This window comes from Amphibalanus amphitrite, unplaced genomic scaffold (assembly GCF_019059575.1).
Source record: "Amphibalanus amphitrite isolate SeventyFive unplaced genomic scaffold, NRLGWU_Aamphi_draft 000267F_arrow, whole genome shotgun sequence".
NCBI classification, from domain to species: domain Eukaryota; kingdom Metazoa; phylum Arthropoda; class Thecostraca; order Balanomorpha; family Balanidae; genus Amphibalanus; species Amphibalanus amphitrite.
In genome coordinates, this window is record NW_024881762.1 from 617,421 (window position 1) to 644,779 (window position 27,359).

A 27,359-nucleotide genomic window follows, 5' to 3' on the forward strand; every position below is an offset into this window, starting at 1 on the left:
ATGAAGTCTCACTGACTGTGAACTAACTGTGCTGATTCAGCAGCGGGGTGGTCTGGACTGTTTCTGAGTCGTATCCTCATATATCAACAGCTCACCCCTTTTTTCATTCAGACTGGTGAGATCCAGATTTCATATCGGTTATCTCACCGTTCGTCGATAACTGTGATATTTCAACAACAAAAAAGAAGACATCGCGCGGTTCCAGATATCCAAACCAACTCTAGACTACACAGACCATTTTGACGGATAGACAAGATATAAAAACAGCTGAGATTTGGTGGGCATCACTGTCCCACCCAGTACATCAAACAAATCACGGGCGTGCTTCGGTTCGCTCGTCATTTCCCACCGCTGACCGCACCTCTCTCTGCCCCCAGAAGCGGCAGCGGCGCTCCAGCTCGTACCGTCTGTGTCGATCACCTCCAGAAGGGTCGGCGCGGCGCGTCCGCCCTCTCGTGATCTCCGCCGTGCCGACCGCTCTGCCCGGCCATCTGCGCGGCTCTCTCGGCCCGTCTCCTCAGCAGTGAGTCCCGCCTCCTGCCGGCAGCCCGCTGACCGCTGTCCAGCCGGCGGCGCAGCTCGGCAGCCTCCCCGGAGCTCTGCTGGCGCGCCACCCAGCTCGGCTGACCGTAGGCGAGCAGGCGGGCCGGCGGGGCGGCTAGAACGGGCGGCTCCCAGACGGCGACCGTCCACACAGCACCGCCGGAGGGCGGGGAGGCGCGGGGCGGGCTCTCCGGGGCTGGATCAGAGGCCGGTGCGGGGCTGGAGTGGGGACAGACGGCGCACCCGGAGCAGGGTGTACCCTGGGAGCAGGAGGCGCTCTGCTGGCACTCGGGAGCGCATTGAGAGGCTGGAGGAGCTCCGTTGGTGATCGAAGGTGTTCCATTGGTTATGGGTACACCATTGGCCTTAGAGGGTGCACCTTGGGTGCAGGAGCCCTTCCTTGGACAGGTAGGAGCACACTGGGTAGCCGAAGTTCCACCCGGAGTGCCACTTTGTTGACCAGTCGGCACTCTCCCTGTACACTCCGGACACTGTCCACAGCCGAGGGCCGTCTCTGCCGGTGTGCTGACCCCGGGAGAAGTCTGCGCTGACCGTGACTGTCCGGCGGACGGCCCGGGTCGACAGTCTGCCGGGGAGGCGGACCGGGGAGACGTCTGCACACCCTGACACTGACTCGGGGAGGGCTCCCGCCGCGCCAGGGCTATCGCCAGGTCTCGGTAGCCGACGGTCGAGTGGCGAGCCAGGGCCAGCGCCATCTGCTGGTACCCCACCAGGGCCATATTCGGGGCTGGGGTGGGCGGCAGGGCCACGGTGCTGGTGGGGGTCAGCTCGGGGGAGGACTCGGGCGCAGAGTCAACCGGTGACGGCTCCTCAGTCGGCTGAGCTATCGCGTTTCGCGGTGTGGGGGTCGCTGAGGGGACAGGTCTGGCAGCCAGCCGGTCCAGCTCTGCAGCAGGCCGCGCCGCGTCCGAACTCATGGACGAACTCCGGGAGGTTCTCCGTATTCTGGCTGATTTCGGTGGAGATCTTTCCCTGGATGTGGACGGTTCTGAGTCGTGCGATGAGCTCAGAGTTGCCTGCAGTTTGGCTCTGAGCGTCTCAGCCACCGTCGCCATCTCGTGCTGGATGTTGGTGAGGTAGGCGGGCAGCCTCCCCAGTTTGGTCCCGGGCGGTGGGACGGACTGCGCCCGGCGCTGACTCCCAGTGACCTCGGAGGTCGTGTCACGGCGGCCGCGCCGGTCCTCCGGTGGAGGGGTGCTCCTCGGACTGAGACTGGGACACTCCGCTGGTCCGCCCTCCGGGCTGACGGTGGCTCGCTCTTCTAACGGACCGGCGCCATCAGTCGTCTCCTCTGCCTCGTTAGCACAGTGCGCCTCGCTGTCTTCGTTTTCTAGGGAGCTGATCGCGGCTCCAACCTGTTTATCCGGCGATGTTGAACGCGAGGTAGTTGGCGATTTATCCGGGCACCCTGCTCCCGAAGTGCTGGCTATCTGTTTATCCGGTGATCCTGCTCTGGATGTGCTCGGCTGCCTGTCTGGAGACCCAGCTCCTCCTCCCACCGCTGATGTGCCCGCTGCCGTCGACCCGGTCCTGTCTGGTGGACTACTGCTAGTGCCGGCCTGCTGTCCCTCCCGCGTCCCTCCGCTCCCCTCCCCGGCACAGCGGCGCGGCGTCGGGCACTGGGACGGTCTGGGAGAGGGCGACCTCGACCCGCCGGTACCGTACTCCCTCTCCAGCCTCCTCTCCGCGTCCTCCAGCATCAACTTCACGCAGCGGGAGGTATTCAGCAGCGGCACTACGTGGTCATCATCCGCGGCTTTCTGTTCGGGTGCTAACACCTCGTACGGGTCGGCGCCGCAGAACTCCTCGTCTCGGAGGTGCTGGGCGCGCTCATCCACCTCGTGTAGGAACTCTTTGAGAGATACCTCAGCCACGGTGGCTCGGCGGCGACTGAGCGCTCGCCGGTCGGCCGTCGGGCCGGCAGCTGCCTCCGGGCCGGCGGTGCGCTCAAACCAGGTCGGATGGTGAACCTCATGGTCCTCCTCAGACGGAGGAGGAGCGGCGGCGGGCGGTGGTTTGACGGGTGCCGGTAGCGAGGGACGCCGCGACTGACCGGTCGGCAGACCCAGCAGGCGGCTGAGCAGGGAGCCGCGCCGCCGGCGGTCGGCGGCGGGCGGCGCGGGCGGCTCCACGCGAGGCGGAGGGCAGCTGGAGGCCCGCTGGGTCGGAGATGACTGTCTATCGGCGCTGGGGTCGACCTCAGAGATAAGCGGGGGCACACGGGGCTCCTCTGCACTGGGTTTCGCTGCCCTTTCGGAACAGGGCTTCACTGGGTCTTCTGATGCCTCCGTTACTGGTGGAACAGACACTTTCTCCTCAGTTTCTGCCTTTGGCGGAACAGGAAAGTCCTCAGATACCACAGCACGCTCTTGGTCCTTATTACCCTCCTTCTGACACTCTTCGCCATGCTCGGCCCCGCTGGCTGGTTCTTCTCCGGACGAGGCCATCTGCTCCGATCTGCGTCTTCTCCGCTCGTTCTGAACGCACCGCCGGGACACGGACACCTTCCTGGGCCGAATCTTCTCGGCCTGGGCGAGCTTCAGCAGGAGCTGTGCCTCCAGCGCGTCCGGCACCTCCTCCTCACTGGACGAGCTGCTGAGCGGTGACTGCTCGTGCAGGTGTTCCGTGTACGTCTTGGCGTCCACCTTCTCAAACTCGGTCACCACCGACTCCAGGAACCCCCAGTGCTCTGTGAGCGGCGCGTCCAGGTCGAAGTTGGTCCTCACCAGGTCCCAGTGTCGGGCGGCCTGACTGCGGTTGGCAGATGCCGTCTGTGCCGCCGACTCTGAGGGCTGTTCGGGCGGCTGATCGGCCCGCAGAGCGGTGCTCGGTCTGCCCCGGGACAGCCGCCGCAGCCAGCTGCGCTCCCGGCTCTGCTCTCGGCCAGTCGACGCGCCGCCGCTGTCCGACGACTGTCGCCGCTGGGAGGAGCGCCGCCGGAACCTGGCGAACGTCAGCCGGCGCGGCGTGCCCAGAGAAGCGGCGCGGGTCCGAGCTGGTCTCTGAGGACTCGCCGAGGGGCTCTCGGTCCGGTCGGCGCCGGGAGATCCCGCCGGGACGACATCGTCCTCCCATTTCACCGAGTGACCCGGCGGCACAGACTTGGAGCGCTCACACGCGCCCCCCGGACCGCCGTCGGGCCGCTTCTCGCCCTCAGTCGTTGCTCCCTCGCCAGTCACGTTGGTCTCACTCGTCTCGGGGATGTTATCCAGGAGGCTGACGCGCCGCTGCGGGTCCAGCACCACGAGCTCCTCAGTGGGCCACTCTGTGTCTATATCACGGTGATTCGGTAGAAACGGCCCCGAACTGGCAGCCGCCGGCGGACGATCCTCGGACGAGCCGAAACCGAGCCAGGCGGCCGGGCCGTGAGGAGACCGTGAGCCGTTCGGCGAGCGGCCGGGGCGGGTCTGTTTGGTGGAGCGCCGGACCAGGCCGGGCCGCTGGTCCCGCAGGTCGCAGATCTCCCGGAACTGGGGCCGAACCTGCGGCGGAGGGACAGATACAGCGCTGTAAGACAGGTTACAAACGCACGGACAACGCCCAGTTCCCCGGAAAGGAGACATTGAGCTGCATACCTTACCCCTGTCAAATTAAACATGACACTGGTTCAGTGGTCACATGAATGAACAATGCGCTTGTATTATGCGCCTCCTCATTTATGAACACATGTTTACATATCCAGATAGTCATATCTATTCACCGGCCACCGCCAGCACGGCAACAAAAAACGCCCATGGTCCCTCACCCGACATGCACCCTTCCCCTCATTTGAACGTGCCGAAGGGAGATGGCACGGTTCTCTTACCAGTTGCGGGACGACGCGGTACCGCTCTGCGGTCGGTGACGGTGAGGGTGGTTCGCTCGCCGACTCCGCCGTGACTCCGCCGGGCTCCTGAGGCTGCTGTTGAGGCTGCTGGTCCGGCGGCGGCGGCGGCGGCGTGGTCACCTCCTCGTCCCCCAGAAAGGCGGCGTTGTGATGTCCGTGCTGGTGCGGCGGCGGCGCGGCCGGCAGGGCGGCGCCGTGCCGCCGCGCCGGAGCCATGGCGCGCCGCTGCAGACACTCGCAGCAGCCGAGCCAGCCGCTCATCCCCCTGCCGGAGGCGCCGGGCCCGCCCCCTCAGATACCGTATCGGCGCCCGTGCTCCGTATCGCGCTCTAAGTCGCCGCGCGGTAGCTCAGGCGTCGTGATAGCTGCTCGGTCAACAAACAGGCCGGGTGAAGTGTACGAAATTTGAGACGGAAGCATGCACTTGAAGCATTTCGAATGATACATGTTATAGAAAAGGGCCATTGCTAAATTAGAAATACTTGAATCGGGTTTGCATACTATACGAAATGATTGAAACGTCATTGCTAATAATGTGCACATTGCCACTCCGATTTAGAACGGATAATCAAAACCGTTTTGGATAACAGGCAAAATTAATTGAGTCTGAATCCTCGGCATTAAAAAGCAGCAGCATTGCCAGAACTACGCTGTCCATTTCCGTCCTATAATTAAGTTAAACACCCGTAAGAGCCCTGCGGTTGGTGCCTCATCCCATCGCCAGCTGGTCGGCCGCCCCGCCACTCACCCGGCGCTGTGTTCCCGATGTCGGTCACATCCGAGGCCCGTCTCTGTCGAGCTGCTGTCACCGCTCCCAAGTCTCTCGCGCGACCAACTGGCACATTGACCACGGAGCTGCCACTCGAAAAACCGCACCATCTCTCGTGGCCCAGTGCCGGCTGCCGCCTCCGGCCCAGCCGACAGAGTCGTCCGTATATATTGACAGGCCGCCACTTGTGCCTGCCGCGTGGCGGCTGAAAAATCGATATTGCTGTCCGATGTAGTTCGGTTCGCCCGATCGAGTTGAGTCGCCCTTTTCGCGTGGTTCGACACCTGACAGCTTCAATAGCCGCGGTGCGTGTAACCTCGGTGGCCCGAGGCTCAGCCAACCAATCTGCTAGACACAGAGCTGGGGAAATATTCAGCTCACTCAGCGGTCTCTTATCATACCCTGAAGGAACCGTTGTGTGGGTTTATTTCAGGTGTTCGTTGTGAAGGGGCAATTCGTTTAAATGACGCGGCCTAAATTGCCTGACGCACTGCGCCGCTGCTACGGTATGTCGCAGATGTTTTTCTGCAGTATCAGTGCCAATCAGCGCCTACACTCTGCAAATGAAGCGGAAACCGTGGGCAAGTCAACGACTCAACGTATTACGAGCTTATTTGACACTCGCTTATTTGACAAGACATCTATATCCTGGGCAGAACGATTGAAGTTAGAGTATCAAATGTGTAGGCCCTGCTGTATTACTAGTTAACCCTCGCCGGCCGAGGGGGGGGGGGGCGGGTGCCGCCCCCCCCATAGGGTTTTTTCGCGATAGCTCCGAACACGCTAGCGATAGAGAGCTGAAACTTGGCATACCTGACCTTTGATCCAAGCCGCATCTTTTGACACCAACCGCATTTTTGGGTCAGGTCAGGTCACTGACCTATGACGTCATAAGTGAACCTCTGCACGGTCTTCAGATGTCGCAACTTCGCAACGCCCTCACTGCCAGAGGAGATGTCCCAGGGAAATGAAACTTGCAGGATCTAGTATCCATTATGAGTCCCACAATTTGTATATCTCGGATTTTTCCTAAAGGTCATATGAGGTCAGGTCATTTTCGTGACCTCACCATTATAAGTCAATGGGGAAAAATTCAAACTGCTATTCTGGCGCCGGGAACGATCTCCAACTATCTCAAGCACACAGAATCGTGATTTGATGCACTCCTTGCAAGGTTAGATGCGTCACTTTTGCAATGTTGACCTTGCGTGACGTCATTTATGACGTCATCAAGGTCATTTTAGTTTTTCGTCAATAACTCTTGATCAAATTGAGCTAGCGAGTCGAGAAAGCCACCAATGGACTCAGGAAGGCCTACCGAATCGAATGATATGCGACATGACCTCTTTCGACCAACTTCGTGACCTTGGGGTGCTGACCTGACCTTGACCTGAGGTCAACACCCCAAGTTGACCTGACCCGGACAAAAAGTATATCATTCGACGCGCCTGGACGAGGCGAACACGATGCTGCCAAAATCGGCGCTCTGCGGCCATTTTTTGCGAAGTTATTCACCAAAAACTGAACCGTACCTTGGGGCACTTGACCTGACCTCAGAGGTCACCGGTTGACCTAGGACCTTAAAATCGGGTACCAATCTCTGCGTCTCGTAACGGCGCACACGCTCGTTTTTTCCGCGACGCGCTAGCTCCACCAGGGGCGAAACGGCGAGGGGGGGGTCGTACCCGCCCCCCCCTCGGCCGGCGCGTATGTAGAAAACCAATAGGTCCGGCGAGGGTTAAACCAGCACAAATTCGTCATGAATTGATCATTGTTCAGTATCTAACCCTCCAATCGCTGTTTGATGTTCGTCATCGTTATTCCTTATCATACCCCCACCCTCGAGTCACTCAGGACCCAGTCAAACGCCGATCCCATATTAGAGATTTAATCATCGAAAGCATGTGGTTGTTAGGTATCAAACTACAATATTTGGCAATCTCACCACAAACGGATGACAATATGTACATGAGCTATGTACACAGATGAATGCAGCTCGTCAGTTCATTGGAATTGATCACGAAATACACTTCAAACACAAATAATCCACCTGCGCAAATTGATTGGCGCACACGCAGCTGACTAGCTCGATGTCGGGTATCGAGCTCAACTCGATGGCCACAAAGTACAACTCAGTGGCCAAACTCACCAGAGAACTCACACTTACACTCACCACTCACTTTACGCCGCAATTGATCTGTCGCGCGCAATCGCTCCGGTCAATTGACCCATGTCGCGGGCACGCTTCTACCGAATCACACACGGCGTCCTGCGCCCACTCGCCTCTCACTCACACCTCACTAGTCTACATAAATAGTTGTATGGCATCGCGTCGTCCGCCACTGTAAGTGTCTGTCGCCCCGCCGGGGGGCAGCTGCCGAGTGTTGAGCTGGTCGCCGCCGGCCGTTACACCACCTTGGCCTGGCCGTAGACGGGCGAGCCGGCCGAGTCGGAGATGTAGGTGTAGTCGGCGTCCGTCTCGGCGTAGTCGTCGTCTGCGTCGGGCGGCGGCCGGGCGGGCTGCTGCGGCCGGCCCGGCTCCGTGATAGAGAGGCGCTCCAGCGGCTCCGTACCCGGCTCCGGGTCGTCCTCGTACAGGCTGAGGGGAGAGGGGGGAGGTCAGTATAGGCTGAGGGGAGAGGGGGAGGTCAGCGCGGGAGGGCTAAAGGGAAGCTGTGAGGGAGAGGAAGGGGAAGTTCATACCAGATCGTCAGTACATATCGTAGGATCACTGCAATAGAAACGGACGGCGCCGCCACAAGCCGGCAGCAAAGATTTGAGACAACACTGATACACAGTCACACACGACAGCCTGGAAGAACAAGCACTCAGCAGTGTCACCAGAAACAAAGGACCGCACACTGCACACTTATGTAATGCTCAAGTCGCCAATGATCAACGATGAAGAACGGCATATTTTGAAAGTATGGCACCGAGTACTGAGTCATAAGCACGAGGTGGGTGACTCACAGATACAATAAACAGTTACAAGTGCGACAGCTTTAAACACATGGGACTAGGCGGGACTAGCACGCGTCTCACACTGGCTGAAAGCGTGACCACAAGGACTGTGGCAGCTGTTAGAAGACCGATCCATTCGGCATTCAGTTTAGGGTTGGGATCACCTTGCTTTCATGCAGTTAAGGGACTAATTGACTTCATAATTTAGTTTTTTGTCAGAAATGAAAACAAAACGACTGACACAGGGAAACCTAAGCGGTACAACGCCAAGTGTTAGCGTAAGACGAAAACAGCAAAACAACATACCAACAAAAACGTGAAATAAAAACAAAACAACACACCGGCAAATAAAACGGAAGACAAACCAAACGAAATGTGGACGAGTTATTACGGAGACGGCACAATGACTCGGTAAAATCCGTACTCACTCCTGATCACTATCACTGAGTCTCTTCCACAACAACTCTGCAACCCAGGCATTTTACAATTATAGAAAGCCTCGCTGTATCTCCAGGAATTACTCATTACTTTTGCTGGAAGCCGCTTACAACTAATCGCAACCCGCATAATTGAATATATTGTGAGGTGAATGGGTCTAATCGGATTATATAAGACCAAACAAAGAAACAATGATTAACATCAGTTGAAAGTAACTACTACCTACGCAATACCAGTACACACTGGCCATGAGTTCATAGTTTTGCGGCCTCTCCTGTAAAGGCAACACGTCGGCGCGTTGCAGTACGTTTCATCCCTCCTTATTGGGCGCGCGTGTAGTTACTCACAATTCGGGATCCTGTTCGGCGGCGCCCTCCTCCGCCACGAGCAGCTCGTACTCCTCGGCGGCGAACCGGTCCCAGTCCGACATCTGGTGGAGGGAGAAAGAACTAACGTCAGGCGGCGGGGGAGAGCTAACGACAGCCGGTACACAGGGGGTGTGTCTGACCTCCGTGTCACAAACAGCCCACAAAACACCGACACAGGACCGGCGGACACACAGCACACATCCAACCCGGTCCCTCGGGACGGGCCGTCAGCCCGCTCACCCCAACAGAGCGCTGACCAAGGCCAGGCCGACCAGGCGGCCATTCAAACCCGCCCGCCGATAACAAAGGTTCATGTCCACCGCGGACATAACCCAGTCCTACCAGTTAGTCGTATCTGTCAAACAATACCCCGCGGACCGCCCCGGTGGCGAGGAAACTCACCGTCTGTCCCGGCTCTCCGTCCCGCTGCAGCGCGAACGGGTCCCGCTGGTCGTGCTCCAGGTACTTCTCCAAGTTGAAGAACGTGTCGAAGAAGATGTTGCTCATCTGGCACTGCTTGAGGTCGCTCAGCGCGATCTTGCCCGGCGTCTCCGGCTGCACCATGTCCAGCATCTGCGAGAGAGGAAAGAAAACATGTCGTTATGCAATATCCTCACCACAAACACTATCAGCATTCAGTACACAGAAGCCGATTTATTAGAATACCACATTATGCAATGCGCAGGGAATGTTTACAGAATAATTAAAATGAAACTATATACAACTGCTCAGCGATAACACTCGCAGTGAAATTAGCAAAATACAGCGCCAGAGACGCGACAAGATGACAGCGCTGTTGATCACACAGGTCGTCGGCACTGGTGTTACGCAGTTTGTCTGAGTAGCGCGACAGATGAGATATATGAGCAGCAAAAGGGGGTAAAAACTAACGGGTCAACATCAGATGGTGACGTGCCGTCTACTTCAAAACTGCCTCCGTAGCCGAGGGTGCCCCCAACTGCGTAGTGTCACACCATCCCCCACCCCGGCGCTGCAGAAGGGTTACACTGTGTTTATCTTATGCCTCCCAGGGGATATAACAAGCGGGTCAGAGCACCCTTCTGAAAACCGCAGCCTGAACAAACTGACACTAACCCGACCACTAGGGACTGCTCCGAACGGCAACCAGCTTTGACGAGCTTATACTGCACCACCTACTTCTGACAGTTCTCAAAACATTGCGGTGACCAGCTGGAAACGCCACCCAGCTTAGTGATAACCCTCACAAAGGACCCTAGCCGAACGAACATTTTAGGAGTTGGAGAGTGTATACTCACCCAGCAGAGACAGTCCTCGAAGGGCAGCGCCTCGATGCCGAGCGCCTCCATCCGCTGCAGCTGCTCCTCGTAAAAGTACTCCAGCTCGTACATCGACAGGTAGCCGTCGCCGTCCAGGTCCATACACCTGAGAAAGGAGAGGTCACGGGGTCACACACAGAAGTCACAGCACACACCTCATACACAGCGGTCATGGCGACACACACGAGACAGGGCACTGTCTTCAATCGCCGGCTAAGGTACAATAGGGCTCTTCATCAGTTAGCCTAGTGATAAATCACTTACGGGGAAGGCATTACTGACTACCAGTGGGTTCGGTGAGTGGTTCCCTATCGTCAATATGCAGGCCGCGCGCCAGTTTGGATCACGAAGTATCTGTTACACTGGCGGTGGATCAAACCGGCCACAAGAAGCGCGGTGGGGTAGAGAGTCGCCCCATAAGTGGCGATACCACATCAGCACCCACGTCAGAGACAGCGCCAAGAACGGAGAGCCATCCTTCCGACACAGGGTTCGGACCGGCCCGAGAGGGACCACACGTGACCAAACAAGGCGCTGAGATGGTCAGACCAGCGCAGCACAGCACGCCGGGTGCCGATAGCCGCGGCTCAGCGCTGAGCTATCGGCGGGTTCCGGCCATAGACACTGCGTGACCGGCGCCGGTCAGATAGACCCCAAATCGACCGGCCGGCGCTCCTCCGGCCGACCGAGGCGATCGGTCGGCCTTGGCGGGCGCGGTTCCATGACAACTGAACCAGTGACAACTGAACCAGGACAACTGAACCAGTGACAACTGAACCAGTGACAGCTGAACCAGGGACAACTGAACCAGTGACAACTGAACCAGGGACAACTGAACCAGGGACAACTGAACCAGTGTCAACTGAACCAGTGACAACTGAACCAGGGACAACTGAACCAGTGACAACTGAACCAGTGGACAACTGAACCAGTGGACAACTGAACCAGTAGACAACTGAACCAGTAGACAACTGAACCAGGGACAACTGAACCAGTGTCAACTGAACCAGTGACAACTGAACCAGGGACAACTGAACCAGTGACAACTGAACCAGTGGACAACTGAACCAGTGGACAACTGAACCAGTAGACAACTGAACCAGTAGACAACTGAACCAGTGACAACTGAACCAGTGACAACTGAACCAGTGACAACTGAACCAGTGACAACTGAACCAGTGGCAACTGAACCAGTGACAACTGAACCTGTGACAACTGAACCAGTATGACAACTGAACCAGTGGACAACTGAACCAGTAGACAACTGAACCAGTGACAACTGAACCAGTGGACAACTGAACCAGTGGACAACTGAACCAGGTGGACAACTGAACCAGTGGACAACTGAACCAGTAGACAACTGAACCAGTGACAACTGAACCAGTGACAACTGAACTAGTGACAACTGAACCAGTGACAACTGAACCAGTGACAACTGAACCAGAGACATCTGAACCATTGACAGTTGAACCAGTCACAACTGAACCAGTAGCCCAGCCAGCAATTTTACTCCGGGCCCAAGCAGGCTGAAGTGAGGCTTGCCCGAGATTTTTAGGCGGGCGAAAGTCGGCTAGCGCTTGGGCTAAAGCCAGCTAGCGTTTGGGCAGTCGGCGTATGACTCAAAAACGCCGACTAAAGCCAATGCTCTGCCGGAGGTATGCGCGCTCGGCGAGCTCAGGACAGCCGTAGTTACGCCCTAGCTGTGCGACGTTTGGCGCAAGCCCGATGTAAGCCCGAGCAATCAATCCATTTATATACCGGAGATTCCTCTGGGCCCAAGCGGACTGAACTCTGCCAAGCCCACGTTACATGCCCTGTCTGTCCCGAGTTACGCCATCAAAGTGAATATTATTTATACGTTGCTAACTATTCGGGCGTCCCAGGTGGGCGTAACGGTCAGTTCGCGACCACCAGGCTCTGTCAGCCCTGTCAGCCATCGTACGGCTCTCGGACGGACACTGACACAGATCAATTGGCAGACCGGCAGATTGGTACAGTCCGTCCGTCCAGCCACGCGCTACCTTATACCTATACAGGGCAGTACGACATTAGAATTGTTTCTGGTTCAGCTGTCCACTGGCTCAGTTGTCCACTGGTTCAGTTGTTTGCTGGTTCAGTTGTCACTGGTTCAGTTGTCCACTGGTTCAGTTGTCACTGGTTCAGTTGTCCACTGGTTCAGTTGTCACTGGTTCAGTTGTCACTTGTTCAGTTGTCTACTGGTTCAGTTGTCCACTGGTTCAGTTGTCCACTGGTTCAGTTGTTTGCTGGTTCAGTCGTCACTGGTTCAGTTGTCCACTGGTTCAGTTGTCACTGGTTCAGTTGTCACTGGTTCAGTTGTCTACTGGTTCAGTTGTCCACTGGTTCAGTTGTCACTGGTTCAGTTGTCACTGGCTCAGTTGTCACTGACTCAGTTGTCACTGGTTCAGTTGTCTACTGGTTCAGTTGTCCACTGGTTCAGTTGTCATACTGGTTCAGTTGTCACTGGTTCAGTTATCACTGGTTCAGTTGTCGCTGGTTCAGTTGTCACTGGTTCAGTTGTCGCTGGTTCAGTTGTCACAGGTTCAGTTGTCACTGGTTCAGTTGTCACTGGTTCAGCTGTCGCTGGTTCAGTTGTCTACTGGTTCAGTTGTCCACTGGTTCAGTTGTCCCTGGTTCAGTTGTCACTGGTTCAGTTGTCCACTGGTTCAATTGTCCACTGGTTCAGTTGTCACTGGTTCAGTTGTCCCTGGTTCAGTTGTCACTGGTTCAGTTGTCCACTGGTTCAGTTGTCATACTGGTTCAGTTGTCACTGGTTCAGTTGTCACTGGTTCAGTTGTCACTGGCTCAGTTGTCACTGACTCAGTTGTCACTGGTTCAGTTGTCTACTGGTTCAGTTGTCCACTGGTTCAGTTGTCACTGGTTCAGTTGTCCCTGGTTCAGTTGTCACTGGTTCAGTTGTCACTGGTTCAGTTGTCTACTGGTTCAGTTGTCCACTGGTTCAGTTGTCACTGGTTCAGTTGTCACTGGCTCAGTTGTCACTGACTCAGTTGTCACTGGTTCAGTTGTCTACTGGTTCAGTTGTCCACTGGTTCAGTTGTCATACTGGTTCAGTTGTCACTGGTTCAGTTATCACTGGTTCAGTTGTCACTGGTTCAGTTGTCACTGGCTCAGTTGTCACTGACTCAGTTGTCACTGGTTCAGTTGTCTACTGGTTCAGTTGTCCACTGGTTCAGTTGTCATACTGGTTCAGTTGTCACTGGTTCAGTTATCACTGGTTCAGTTGTCGCTGGTTCAGTTGTCACTGGTTCAGTTGTCGCTGGTTCAGTTGTCACAGGTTCAGTTGTCACTGGTTCAGTTGTCACTGGTTCAGCTGTCGCTGGTTCAGTTGTCTACTGGTTCAGTTGTCCACTGGTTCAGTTGTCCCTGGTTCAGTTGTCACTGGTTCAGTTGTCCACTGGTTCAGTTGTCCACTGGTTCAGTTGTCACTGGTTCAGTTGTCCCTGGTTCAGTTGTCACTGGTTCAGTTGTCCACTGGTTCAGTTGTCCACTGGTTCAGTTGTCACTGGTTCAGTTGTCCCTGGTTCAGTTTTACTGGTTCAGTTGTCCCTGGTTCAGTTGTCACTGGTTCATTTGTCTGCCTACCGGCGGGCGCACGTGTGGCGGTCCGCGTGCAGACACCATAGACAACATCGCTTCCGACCGGCCAGGGCGGGAGGTGTCGGTAGGGTGATCGGGTCTTAGAGAGCCACGCTCCAGTGCCGGCCGGGGATGGAGCATGATAGCCGTCTGAGGCCCAGACCACTGACTACTGAATCGGCTGACTATGGATGGTAGACGGACAGAAGCGAAACCAGGCGTCACTCAGGGTAGATAAGACAGCACCGTACGAGCGTGCGTGCAATGTGCATATTATGAGCCCGCGTACGTGCGGGTATGTAAGTACCGGCCCTTCCGGTGAGATCACGCGATCTCACACGCACGAGAACGACCGTCAGTCAGTCCGGAGTGATTTCCGTGGCCCTCTCACGCACTGACTCTCACTCTTCGTTCCTACACACTGTCCGAAATTCCCTTGCCTTTCTTTGCTGAAGTGTCATAAAGTCTCCTCACCTGAACCAGTATTCGATGGCGGTCGGGTGTTTCTTGTCCTCCTCGGAGAGCAGGAACCACACAAACTCCATGTAGGTCATCTTCTCCTGTTTCCGGGCACTGCCGCGCGTCACCGCGCCGCTGAAGATGCGGTCGATGATGCGGGACGAGACAGCTGAAAAAGAACAAAAATGATAGTAAGACGACTTAAGTCATCCAACAGCCGATTATTGATACAAAATGGCGGAATCTCCGTGGCTACGTAAATGGAGAAACCTATGCCGAAAAAAATTAATCCGGAGATCATCTCAAAGAAACGCACATCGGTTATCAGCCGGCAAATCGACATCTCCGACACCCAATATGAAGTCTCCCGTACGACTTCAAAGGTTCTAAAGCCGTCATCAGCAGCCTCCACAACTACCCGACCGCCTGTTATGTAGTAAAAGCCCATGTCCGCGCAGAAACCGCTCGATACAATACACGTGTACCGTCCGCGTGCTTAGCATTTTGATTTGCCGCCATCGAGGACGTCCGCCCGGTAAGGCTATCTACATCGGGCCGAGCGGCGGCGAGGGAGAGTTCGCGTCCAGTGAGTCTGACAGTGAGTTTGAGGGAGTTCCGAGTCCAGCGGGGGATGACAGATTAAGGGAAAATCCAGAGTCTGGTGGAATCGACAGGTCCTGGGAGAGTCCAGATTGGGAGAGTGTCTGAGGGAAAACCTGTCTCCGTGGGGACCGATACGCCATCTGAGTCTTTGGCCAGGGAAGTTCCAATGTGAGATTCATGAATCCAGTATGGGCAGACAGTCCTCCGTCCAGTTAGGACTACCACCTATCCCAGGTCAGGCCACCCACCCACACCTCCCCACCACCCAGGCCTCCCCGTGCCAAGGTCAGTATATCCGGGGAACAGCCATCAATCGGCACCTGGGCCTCTGTGAGCGCTCCAATCGCAGCTCCCGCCGGCCGACCGGCTCCTGTCAGCGCCACAAGGTCAGGGCCGCGCCGGCGCCAGATGGCCACAACACAGGGGCAAACACTACGCCGATACACACAACAGACAGACAGACACGCGGCGGAACAGATACACATCACGCACAGCGTACAGCGTATGTGTCACACTCACCATGATCATTGTGACGAGCCACGTCCGACTTGTCGATCAGAAGATCGTGATCTTTGTCCAGCTCCCAGAACTTGCAGTAGATCACGTAGAAATGCTCGTAAGAGAAATAGTCGGTGATCTGAAACGATTCATATGTCGTCAGACTAAAACAAATATTGGCGGGTGTGGGTAGATAAGATGGAGCTGATAGATGTAATCTAAGAGTTTTTTAGTTGAATTTTCGTTGACACATGTGCCGGTTTTTTACAGCCGATTTCAACTGATATGATCCACACCATCAGCAAACGACTCGTACTGGCGATAAGATATATCACAGAGCTGCGGAAAATACACACCACACCAAACCTAATGCCATATTGCTAAACATCCTTAATCCGCAGCAGATGTCTGAACTCCACGACCTGAACTAATCGTATCACAGCAGACCAGGAGCCCAATCCAATCTGTGCTCTCCTTGTCATTCTATTGCACAACACGGCGCGAGTGCGCACAGCAGGTGCGGCGTGATTTCGTCAGGCCGACAGACTGCTACAGTTTCGCCAGGGCCCGGCCGCCCCATGTGTTCGGTGTCGGATCAAGGCCGTGAGACAGGGAGATCACACAGCCGCCGTGGGACGCACAGGGCCGGTCTGGTGTCACAGACGAGACCGGGGCGGGCCGATGATAAATGGTCCCCGCGGCGTCCTCTCATCTCCGTCTGTGTTTGTTTCCGTAACGAGCATCTGTGTTCTCCGCCGCTGTCAGGTAGCTAGTCTGCTGCCGGCTGTTTGAGTGCCCCAACTGTCCAGAGTCTGTCTATCTCCCTGATAAGAGTATCTGTTTGGTCGCCGGCGCTGCACATACCTGGTTAATGTCCTCCTCCTGTTCGAGCAGCTGGATGGTTTTGAGCAGGTTGGAGCGGCGCAGCTCAGCCACTGTGATCCGGCCGCTCCACGACCGATTCACACAGTAGAAAATACGCGCTATCACCTGGAGACACAAAGAGTTACAGCGTTATAGCTTACAGACAACGAACAACGCACTAGTATAGGGAATGGATCCACGCCGTACAGATTCACTGGTTCACAAGGTTGGCACTTAGCAGCACATCTCTAAAACATTCCATCATCCCCAGGGCTGAATCTCTCGGCATCATACGTCCGCGCCGTCTCGGAACAGGCGATACCCAGCCGATTATCACCGGGAACTTATGAAGATTGACGACTAATTACAGGTAGTAAATGTGATAATTACGGTGTAGACCCGGCCGTGTCAGGCGATCCTCTGCGCGGGGTGTGATTTAAGGCTACACGGGTCATCTGGAGGTCCTTCCGTGAGAGATTCAGAGGACTGACTGCAGGCGGGGTGTGTAGGAGGGGGATGGATGGGAGGCTGGATTGGGGACCGTGTCCGGCCGCGGGGAGGGTGGGCGGCGGAGCACCTCACCACACACCCGGTCCCGTGTACCCATCTCTCCAGGGTTTTAGAGAAGTCGCCCGGTACAGGACACACCCCCAAACTACGCGATCTGTCCGTCTCAGTTGGCCAGCCCTTCCCGTACACACGCACTGTTGGAACTCACAGAGAGACAGTGAGACATGACACGCCCACCAAGATACGCCGCTCACACCACCGGAGGACGGAGGGCAAACGGACTGGGCAGCAGACGGAAATGGAAAATACCCAACGAACTCGAGTCACCGCTCTTAGTAAAACACAACAGCCAAGCCCCTCGCCTTATTATTTCAAACCTGAGGTGTTGTTTATAGGACTGTTACATAACGGCTGTTACATCAGACAGTTTAAAACACACCGATCCTCATAACAGCATAAGAGCGCTGACAGCAGGGCCTGAATTAGCCCTACCATGTCCGGGCTGATCCCCGGCCACCCACCTCGGCACAACATAAACAACATAGGCCCAGACCCTAGCCAACCCCAATATACCACCCCTCTTCAGTCTCCATACTCTCCAACCTTACCCACCAGGCCCTCTCTACAGCCTCCGCTCTTTCCAAACCCGTCCTCTTCAACTCCCCGCCGTCTGTCTCATCATCTTACCGTGTGCACGTATCGGCTGTGGAACTCGATGGCCTCTTTGAGGAAGTTGAGGCCCGGGTGGGTCTCGACCACGTCCTGCACCAGCGGTACCAGGTCCTCAGGCACCAGGTGGGTGCGCTGACCGGCAGTAAGCACGCGCACGAACCGAGACGCCTGGTCGTGAGACGTGGCCAGCAGTCTAACGGAGAGAGGGGGAGGGGAGATCAGAGCAGGTCACACAAGGTCATAATGCTATACCCTGCTAGAGAGGGAAGTACTGGTGATTGAACAGCATATAGACGTTGCAGACTCAACAAGAGAAAGTCGCCCATGAATCCTGCTACTGCGTATGAAGGCCATTCTGATAACAGTTTTGTTTAACAGCAAAGATACGCCGCTCGTTACCCCACTAAACATCCCGGGCACCCCCCGACCCCTGCGGTTACGTTACCGCTCGCCCCGCCCTGAGAGCGACGACCGCAGCGGTTCCCCGACCGTTCGTCCCGACCGCAGAGCGTTCACACCGGGGGCAGGCCGGCTGAGACCGCCGTGAGGTAGGCCCTCTGGTTCCCACCACGGCAGAGGTTGTGTGGGGGCGGCGGACGTTGGTCCTAGTCATCTCCAACCGTCAGACTCTGCCACCAACGGCCGGCGTCACCTTGAGCCGAGCCGCACCCTGGCCCGGCGCGGGAGGTGATCAGTGACCCCCGGGGGGCAGCCCGGCACGCGGAACCGCCGGTCCGCCGCGCGCGCCGGCCGCTTTTTGGCGCCGGCCGGCGTCATCCCGGCGGCGCGCCGTGAGGGTCACGTGACCTGTTGTGCACGCCGGGCGGTGTGCCGCTGGCGGCCCTGACCCGGTTTTTGTCCGCACCTCAGCCCGGCATTTCCTTGGCCAGCGGCGGCGCTGAGTTGGTGGGAGTGGGTGAGCGAACGGCTCGGTCGACCCCCATTACCCCGGGACGGCAGAGCTGCCCAGTGAGACGGTAGAGGTACACGGACGGTAGAGCAGGGCGTCACTCACCTCTTCCAGAAGTCGAGGAAGGCGGCGGCGGTGACGTGTCCCGTCTTCTCGCCGCCGGCGGCCAGGAACAGCGGCACCTTCCAGTAGAGCGGCAGCTCACAGGCCTGCGGGCGGGGAGACGTGTCGAGTCAGACGGGGCGGGGTACGAGATACACACGGGCGGGAGGAGCGAGGTAGCGGCCGCCGCGGCAGCTGAGGCTGACACTCCTGAGTGAGTACTCACAGCGCAGACCGACACTCCGAGTGCGTGGGCGGACACTCCTCAGTACTCGGTGCGCGGGCGGACGCCTGATCAGCGATGGCACCGAACAATACCCCACCGCCCGACCCACCGCGAGCGGCCCACCACGCTAACTAAGGTTACGCCCGCATTGTTAGCCTCCTCCAGCCGACAAACGCCCATCCGGCCGACCAAATCGGACCATCGCCTAAATAAAAACGGCACACCGGCGATTAATGTCACCCATGCCAAGTCGGGCGAGCGTGTTTATCATGTGACGCGGCAGTAGATAGCGGTATGAAGTTGGCATGTGTCACCCGCGGCGGCGCCGGCCGCGGAGCCGTTGTTGCTGGGCCGCGAGGTGTTGCGCGCGTCGGCCGATTATCCGTCTGTGAAGGGCCGCGCCGGCAGTCATGTCAAGGTCTGCCTTTGTTGTTCACCTTCGCATGCTCGCTGCCGGCGGCCGCGCGGTGGTTAGCGCCGAGTAATTCCCTAAACGGCGGCACCTGGCGCTGGGGCGCCGAGCTGATCAGCGTCTGTGATCAGCGTCAGCGGCGCCCCCCCCCCCCCCCCTCGGGTCCGGCGGCCACCTCAGCGACGCTGGCGTGTCGACCAGCAGGAAGTACCGGAGAACACGATTGGCACGGCGGCAAAAACGGCCGACTGATAGAGCTGGCGATGGACACGGCGCGGCCGACTGGCGCCGCGTGCTCGGCCGAACAGACAGCTAATCAACTGACACCCCGAGACACGGGATCTGAGGGATCTCCCGAGGAGAGGGAGGGAGCGGCACTGGATGGCGTGCTGACTGACTGAGGAGAGTTCCGGTCAGTAACAAAAACTGGCGAGGAGCCGGCACCCGGAGATAAGGCACGGGATGGATGACCGCGGAACTAATGAACACCTGAAAAGGACATCGCAAAGAAGATCAGAAGCATGACAGAATGCTGATCACTGATTGGAATGCTAAGCCCTCATGTCTCCTGTCAAAGACCGTTGAACAAGCCCCTGCAGCCAATGTCACACCGTAGCAACACTGAACAACACAAGCCACGCCAGTGACCAGTCGCATCCCGTCCCTGTTCGGCCGGTCCAGCTCCGGCCCGTCGACGTATTTGGCGCGGTTGGCGCCGATCGTGCCGCATTTGGCGGCCGGTCGTCTGCGGCAAGTGTGGCGCTGTGTCCGCGGCGAGCGTGACGCTCTGGCGGCAGCGGCGTGGTGTGTGGGAGGACACTGTCACCGAGCGATCGACAGATCGACGCAGCCAGACGATATGTCGCGACAGCCTCACAAAACCCGAGCCACGGCGACTGGCCGCCAGCACCGGGAGCTCAGAGCCGCCAGGAAAACAGCGGCTGCTTTTGTCACAGACTTCCGACAACCACAAATCTCGGAGGTTTTCACAAGCCAACACAAAGGTTCGCCCGCAGACGAAAAACTCAATCTGTAATCCGGGCTGTCGACGGTGCACGTCAGCTATGGCAGCTTTGAGCCGAGCTGCAGCGACCGCTGCCGATCGACAGGTGTGGTCCAGATGGGCTCGGCTCGTCAGAGACAGGGTTGGGCTGAGCAGATCGAGCCGCGCATGCAACGCCGCTAGGGAAATACGCCACTGGGAGTTACCTGAGCCATATCACAGGCACTCCCGCCGCTCTGCGCAGAGTCCGTCCGGCTGCGGAGGCCCTGCAGAGGCGCCGGGCGCGCCCCTCCGTCACACCGCCGTCTCCCTCACTGTGTCATGGGTTATTCATCTGCCGTCCGTTTGTAATGCGGCGCCCGGTCCGGCCGCGGTGTGTCTACTCTCACCCCGACACCAGGCATCCATCACGGCAAACGGCGGACGGCCGCACACGCCCGGCCAAATCGGGAGCCGACGCCGAGCTCCTTTCTCCCGGCCACGGCGCAGGGTGCGCGGCGAGAGGTGTGCGTGTGTCTGAGAAAGACGCATTGCACAGTCGCAGCGTGCGGTATATACGTGTGTCTCGAGACAGACAGACATCTCAAGACAGGTGTGCGCTGGCAGAGCACAGCTGCCGGTCCATACATCACCGTCACCGTCCCACCTATGCGCCTCATTGCTTTTCATTCAGTCGTTCTGCAGTATTCCTATTCACAGTAGTACCCGGCGTGTCTCATCTTTCTGATGCAACACATAGTTCCCCGCTCGGTGCAGACAGCAGAGCCCAGCCGGTACAGACCAGGTGAGCCGCCACTGCCCCTCCCCGTGCCGCGTCTCCACGCGACAACAGGGACGAGTTATCCCGCACCATCTCCGCCGCCGTCTGCCGGCCCAGAGACAGGCGGACAGTTTCTGAGAACGGCTCTCTCCTGCCGCCGACGGAGCTGATCAGACATCGACCGAACATGATAGACGCCGCTCCGGGAATGAGGCGGTGAACAGATCCAGCTGGCCGGAAAACAATGCAGCAGTTAGTCTGATTGGCAACACACGAGTCGTTTACGAAGTACTGACAAAACAAAGAGCCTACGCTGCTTGGTAACGCTCATCCGCTGGTCGTTGAGCGAACAAAGCAGCTCACAGAGGCTGCCGGGGTCGCTGGGAACAAGCTCTTAGGATCTGAGATGAAAACAGCCTCGGAGAGGCCGGAGCTCCTTCCGTGACACGGCTGGGGTTATCCGTGGTCTGATACCCGTTAAGACTATTCAGCTCGTCTGATACCTGCTAAAACCACTCAACTCGGCAGATACCGAGAGCCGAGATTTGGCCGCCGCGTCCGGCGCTTAGGACGGTAGCGCACGCCACCCTGCGCCGCTGTCGTGGTGGCACACCCCAAACCCGACAAATCTCCGATCACCCGAGCGAGAGCTGCGCCCAACGGAGGCCACCGCAACTGTAACGGACAGCGGGAAAAACCGCTGCGTGACCATAGCAGCAGCTCGGCAGGTCACGTGAATAGCAGAGTGCAGAGCATGGTAGACCACACCAGCTGGTCACGTGAGGAGCCGAACAAAGTGCTGAGAGGTCAGCTGACAGCCCTTGACCTTGGGGCTGTCGATATCCGTCGATAAATAAACACCGCGCGCCTGCTACCACTAAAATAAATACTGCACCGCGTGCTGTCGATTCCGATCGACTGCTACCCTTCAGCTCAATGTTTGTCCATATGAAGGCGGTGGGATGATCACGAGCTGCTCGGCAACCATCCGGCACAGCCCGGCACCGACCAAGGTCAGGCCAGGGCGACGCGCGGCGGCGCTTACTATGCATCTGATGGGGCGGCGGCGCCGTGCGGCCGCTGCCGTCAGTTTGGGACCCAGCAGCCGTCCGTCACTGGCACGGGCCACGTCACGAGCGAGCGGGAACGTTGGCCACCCAGCGGTGACGAACGGTGAGAGCGGGTGACCAGCGGCTCGGGTAACACGGCCCCCCCCCCCCCCCGGCCACCCACTCAGGCGGTCACCGACTCTGCACGAACAAGACTCAGCACCGCCGTTCACAGGCGTCAGTTCAGTCCTTGACATTTTAGCCTCACAATTGGCGCCCGTTCGTACCGTTTCCATGGGCGAGTCAGTGTCCACCGGACGAGGAAAACCGCAGAAAATCAACAGCGACAAAGAACCGTACACGTCATGACATCGGAAGCACAAACTGACACCACTTCGTGCAATTCGAGCACCAAACTCCGGAGAAAGAAAGCACGTTTCCAACCGCAACCCTAATACCCAGAACACCAACTACAAAACTTTCCCATGAAACCTTCCATCGACCGCTCCCCTTTCAGACAGCAAGCAGTGTTTCGGCGAGCAGCAAGTGAAATCTCACCTTTGCGATGGCGGCGAATTTGTCCTTGGGCACCTGGCCGCCGGGGTACGAGTTGAACGCCTGCTGAATCCGCTGCAGCTGAGCCTCCACCTTGTCACGGCTCTCCGGGCGGCCGTACGGAAAGTGGAACCTGCCGGACACACAGGGTCACCAGGTCAGGTCACCAGGTCGGGTCACAGAGTGACACAGACAGCGCTAACGGGTCGGACGATCACAGGGTAAATTGGACCGTTCGGCATAAAGGGAGGGGCCGTACGGTAGTTAGATAAACAATGGGTGTGAACAGTTACTGCGGTTTTCGTGCGTTGAAACTATTTGTTCTGTTGATGACAAACGAGCTAAATAAATGGTGACAGACAATGAGGGAAAATGGCCCAGTGGCACGGGCGGGGAGTGGCAGTATGGCGCCGTTACACGACCATCAGTCATGGATAGAGGCACAGGAATGACGCACACTAAACAACGGCCTAGCAGTGCACAGCAAATTCAGACAAAATAAATGAGGCATTAAAATAATAGGGTATTGCTTAGCTGTTTTTTCCTCGGCTGTTTACTATTCTGGGATTCTAGATTTCCTGGGTTTGACCATATGCCTCCAAACAAGACAGTAAGGCGCAGCGTCACTGGGTCCATTGTCGCATCAGCGCCCATTCAGCGGCCGAGCTCACTGCTCCCGCTGCAATACGCAGTACCGTACCAGACAGCACGATATCTCGATACCACAGCGGCGGCACAGTCCCGAGCAGCTGACTGGCACCAGTACACAGATCCGTATACACGGCGAGGACACACCCCCGGAACGACACACCCCCGGGTCCCGACCCGCGGCGGCGGGAGGAGGGCTATTGCGTCGTACGGCGCTCGGTGCTCCCGAACGGACGGACGAGCCCCGCGCCGGTCTGAGGCCGATCGGCCGCCGCTGAGTGGTCCAAACTAACCACATCCGAGCCCGGCCGGCCAGACAGTGGAGCTTGTTAGGGCGGGAGAGGAGCCAATTGAGCAGGGAGAGGAGCTAATGCGGCTCGGAAGGGAGCCAGTTGAGCTGAAAGATGAGCTAAAAGTCCTCGGAGAAAATGAATACAATTGAGCTTGGGAGATGAATCGACAAAGCAGAGCCAGTTGAGCTCGCACGTGAGCTCAAGGCGCTGTAGCCACCCAAAGAGCTTCACCATACGTCAGTAGAGCTACCGAGCGCAGTCTCCCGCGGCCGCGGCAGCGTCAGAGTCCGGTTTTGATGCCGGAAACGGCCCGCCTCTATCGGTGATGCCGCTCACGTAAGGTCAGCGGCGGGGCCATAAACCTGGAGCGGCCGTCACCTGCCAGCCTGCCCGGCGCGGCCCACTCGACAAACCAGAGCTGGAGTTCCTCAGTTCCTCCAGTTGTGGCCAGTCAGCTAGGTCGTTCAGTTGGTTGGCTCTGTCCCTCTGAGGTTTTAATTGAGTCGCCCTGCTCCCTGCCGGCGACTGGCGGACTCCACTCGGTCCGCTCACCATTACCGGCCGTCCAGGAAGGCCGCAGTGCGCCGCCGAAGGTCTCGCTCTGCCGGGACGTGCCGCCGCCGCCGCCGGCACCGGCACGCCAAGGCCGGTGAGCGGCCGTCACCGCTGGGCGCGGAGCGCAGTGACCCACATCGGACCACGCCGGGACGGGACGGGAGGGTCGGTGGCAGGGCAGTGCAGGTCGGACCACGACGGGACGGGGCGGGAGGGTCGGCCGAGGGTCAGTGCAGGTCGGACCACGACGGGACGGGAGGGTAGGGCAGGTCGCGGGTCAGGTAGGTCGGGTCCGGCTCTGTCAAACTGAGGCCACTCGGAGCACTACAGTCCAGACACTGACAGGAGCGACACAATCCCTAAGGCTTGGCAGATTCAACTATCATTACCTGCATCTGCAGCATTCACAAGGTGAAGTAGGTAAGGTTGGGCTGGACCCACAAAGCCTCGAGGGCGAACCACAAAGCGTCTACGACGAATAACTCAGACATAAGCGGGAGCGCCGGACCTAGGCTAACTACCATAATGTTCTCGAGAGTCAGCCTTGATCTATCTCTCCTGGGGCCTCACAGTGTAGACATAACAATGTAAAGAGGAGAGCCGTGGTTATATGACCATCAACAGAGCCGTCACAGCCGACCGACCCGTCATAACAGACAACTGAATCGGCGCCGGGTCGGGCGAGGCCCACACTAGGATAGACGTGATACACGTGAGAATAAGCGTGGTAAACCCGAAGGCAAGACGTGATCCACGTTAGGACAGGCCAGGACAGGCGTGCTCCATGCGGGGAAACCGTGATCTTCTCGAGGATAGACGTGATCCACGTGGGGACAAGCGTGGTCAAGTACGAAGAGGCGATGTCCACGCGGGTACGGCCGCGGTCGGAGTGTGCAGTGGAGGGAAACCATCACGCTGAGGCGATACGTAACCGCGTGATGGAGCCGGGCCGATGAGTGCGTCACAGGCGCGGAACCGTCCAACGCCGATCAGCTGAAGGCCGGCGGCGGCTGACGACCCCTCTGCGGCTGTACCGCCCGCTCAAACTGTCAACAGTGTGACTAACTGGCGTGTCGGTCCATCCACTCAGCCGGCGCAGTGCGGGGGCTGACACACTGCAGGCCCTGCGCTCGACACTGCGGCACAGCGGCCGCAGAGTGCCGGGACCGGATGGCAGAGTACAACATTTTGAGCAGCTGAAGTTCGAAGAAAAGTAGGTAATGATCTATGCAGGCGGCAGGCCGACGAACTTGAGAAGCGTCAAACGCATCTGACGTCTAAAAACACAGCGCTAAACACAACGCTGTTCTTCACATGGCTCTTCGAGGACGTGCGATGCACAAACACTAACGATTGTGCTTTATGCTCTTTGTGCTGCCTTTTTGCTATCCTCTGGCTGCATCTGCACAGCCGAAGACACTAGGCCTCAGCACCGTCGCGTCTTGTAAGTCGTTTGTGTACCGATCTGTAGGCAGTGTGGCCGATCAGGTGACCGGTTTGTGTACCGATCTGTGGGCAGTGTGGCCGATCAGGCGACCGACCGAGTGGTGAGTCAGCCGTCACGAGTTCTCCTGCAGGCCCTGTTTACTGCCGGGGCCGCCGAGGGTACAGCCGGGATCGGCACGGGAACCGCCAGTACATGTATACAGGGTTGGTATTGGGGACACTGCACGACCAAGAGGTGACCTCAGACCCTCCATGAAGTGCCGCAGCTCCCGTCTGAGATAAGGCCGCCGCACATCTTTAAGCAAAGCCCATGTGATAGTAATGTGATAGATTTGAGAGCCACTTGAATCACAGATGAAAACAAGCATGATGAAAGAGCGATAGGTACGATTCATAAAAACATCCTACTGTCCATAGCTCACATCCATCCACGAACATCTCTCAGAAGATGCCGATCACTCTGTTCCGGTCCCTGGCCCTCCCGGTCGGGGCCTCTGACAGGCTGATCAGCCCCGCCCGGCGCCGCTGCACTGCATTGAAAGTAAGAGTGGCGTGACCCACCCTACTGCGGTCAGCCGGCCGGTCCGTCGGCGGCGCCGCTCGGTTCTGTTTACCATGCGGGGGCTCGACGCGGCACCGCCCCCGATCAGTGGCCTGCCGGCCGGCGGCTACTGCGCCGTACCGGACCGCCGGCTGCACATACCGGTACTATCGGAACCGGAACGGGTCACAGCGCTCCGTCTGACCGCTACAGCCGCGCTGCGGTGTCCCGTGTGACCGCCAGCCACCCCTAAGTCAGAGTGCTCAGTGTGACCTCAGGAGCCCCGACTCCTGAGGACCGCTCAGGACAGCTGTTCACGTTCATGTCAGTTCAGAAGAAGGAGAAGATGGCGGGAGGAGCCCGGGATAGTCCACTCCGAACGGCCTCCACACGGACCTCCCCGCCTGCGAGGGACTGGCAAACTTGACCTTGTGCCGTCACCGGCCGAGACGTTCGTCTCCGTCCGGCTGGACAAACAACCGAGTCGTGGTCCGAGCCGCTGCAGCCAGTGCAGCCAGCTGCGCTCTACAGCAGACCATATATCCGGCGTCCAGCACAAAGCCCGCCGCGGCGTGACGCCACCCGTCGCCGCCTGTCACGACCTGTCACTGGCCGTCACGGGTCACAGCGCGTCCCTGTACGGCCCATGACAGCTCCTCCAGCCGTCACTAACGTCAGCTGTCCGGCCAGCCGCCTTCAATGATGCCGACAACACCCGACCAATATTCTATCGGTCTCAGCCCGGTACGGTACGGTGCGGCACAACAGGTGGCATCAACCTGCCAGATCCGAGCGGCGTGATGACGCGACTGACCTCGGGCGGCTCGTGCAGCTCCGTCCCGGCCGCCGGGACCCGTCACCAACGCGGAAGCCATCAGCGAGACACAGGAAGGCATCAGCGGCCACTCGGCGTCACGTATCTCACAGCACGCAGGGCGGGGGGGAGGACGAACTGCGTCTCAAAACAGCTCTTAGACGCAGAGGACGGGATGGGACGCACAGTAACGGTGTCTAATTATACACAGCGATGGATGAAGAAGTCGGTAAACCTCCCAAAGATAACAAGCGTGTGAGCGAATGATGAGGAGGGTAGCCATCTGGGAACATTCACGGTGAGTATTTGACAGATCACCAGAGAGGCGCGGTCTCGGCCGCGGAGACGGAGCGTTGTCAGCACTCACTGGACCGTGCCCGATCATCGGGTCATGTTTTACCGTACACACAGTCCCCGGGGTGAGAGCGGCGGCCACTCACTTGGGTATGAGCGCGCTCTTGTTGGCGGGCCGGGCGTTGGCCGTCCGGCGCGGGGGCGACTTTGGTGACGAGGCGGGCGGCGACTCTGTGCTGCTCCTGCCGTCCCGCTCCCGGCCGTAGGTCTGCAAACGATCAGCGGCAGGTCAGACGGGGTCACCGG

General features: G+C 58.1%; 2 protein-coding genes across 3 annotated transcripts in view; both read right to left on the reverse strand.

The window, feature by feature from the left end:
- Nucleotides 1-149: 149 nt before the first annotated feature.
- Nucleotides 150-5,256, reverse strand: LOC122386928 (SH3 domain-containing protein C23A1.17-like). Its single transcript, XM_043376675.1, has 3 exons — nucleotides 5,139-5,256; nucleotides 4,370-4,655; nucleotides 150-4,046 (listed from the first exon to the last, which is right to left on the reverse strand). The coding sequence occupies exons 2-3, from the start codon at nucleotides 4,649-4,651 to the stop codon at nucleotides 417-419; spliced, it is 3,912 nt and encodes a 1,303-aa protein (XP_043232610.1). The 5' UTR covers nucleotides 4,652-4,655; nucleotides 5,139-5,256; the 3' UTR covers nucleotides 150-416.
- Nucleotides 5,257-7,033: 1,777 nt separating this feature from the next.
- Nucleotides 7,034-27,359, reverse strand: part of LOC122386933 (serine/threonine-protein phosphatase 2A regulatory subunit B'' subunit beta-like) — a 93,893-nt gene continuing 73,567 nt past the window's right edge. Inside the window, exons 2-13 of one of the 2 annotated variants that reach the window (XM_043376683.1) lie at nucleotides 27,200-27,321; nucleotides 22,466-22,595; nucleotides 18,461-18,564; nucleotides 17,461-17,638; nucleotides 16,264-16,389; nucleotides 15,421-15,538; nucleotides 14,314-14,467; nucleotides 10,204-10,330; nucleotides 9,329-9,499; nucleotides 8,906-8,988; nucleotides 8,549-8,585; nucleotides 7,034-7,758 (exon numbers count right to left, since the gene is read on the reverse strand). In XM_043376683.1, coding sequence (XP_043232618.1) covers nucleotides 8,561-8,585; nucleotides 8,906-8,988; nucleotides 9,329-9,499; nucleotides 10,204-10,330; nucleotides 14,314-14,467; nucleotides 15,421-15,538; nucleotides 16,264-16,389; nucleotides 17,461-17,638; nucleotides 18,461-18,564; nucleotides 22,466-22,595; nucleotides 27,200-27,321 — 1,338 coding nt within the window. In that variant the 3' untranslated portion in view covers nucleotides 7,034-7,758; nucleotides 8,549-8,560. The remainder of the gene's footprint in view (nucleotides 7,759-8,548; nucleotides 8,586-8,905; nucleotides 8,989-9,328; nucleotides 9,500-10,203; nucleotides 10,331-14,313; nucleotides 14,468-15,420; nucleotides 15,539-16,263; nucleotides 16,390-17,460; nucleotides 17,639-18,460; nucleotides 18,565-22,465; nucleotides 22,596-27,199; nucleotides 27,322-27,359) is intronic. The other variant, XM_043376682.1, reaches the window with a different exon arrangement.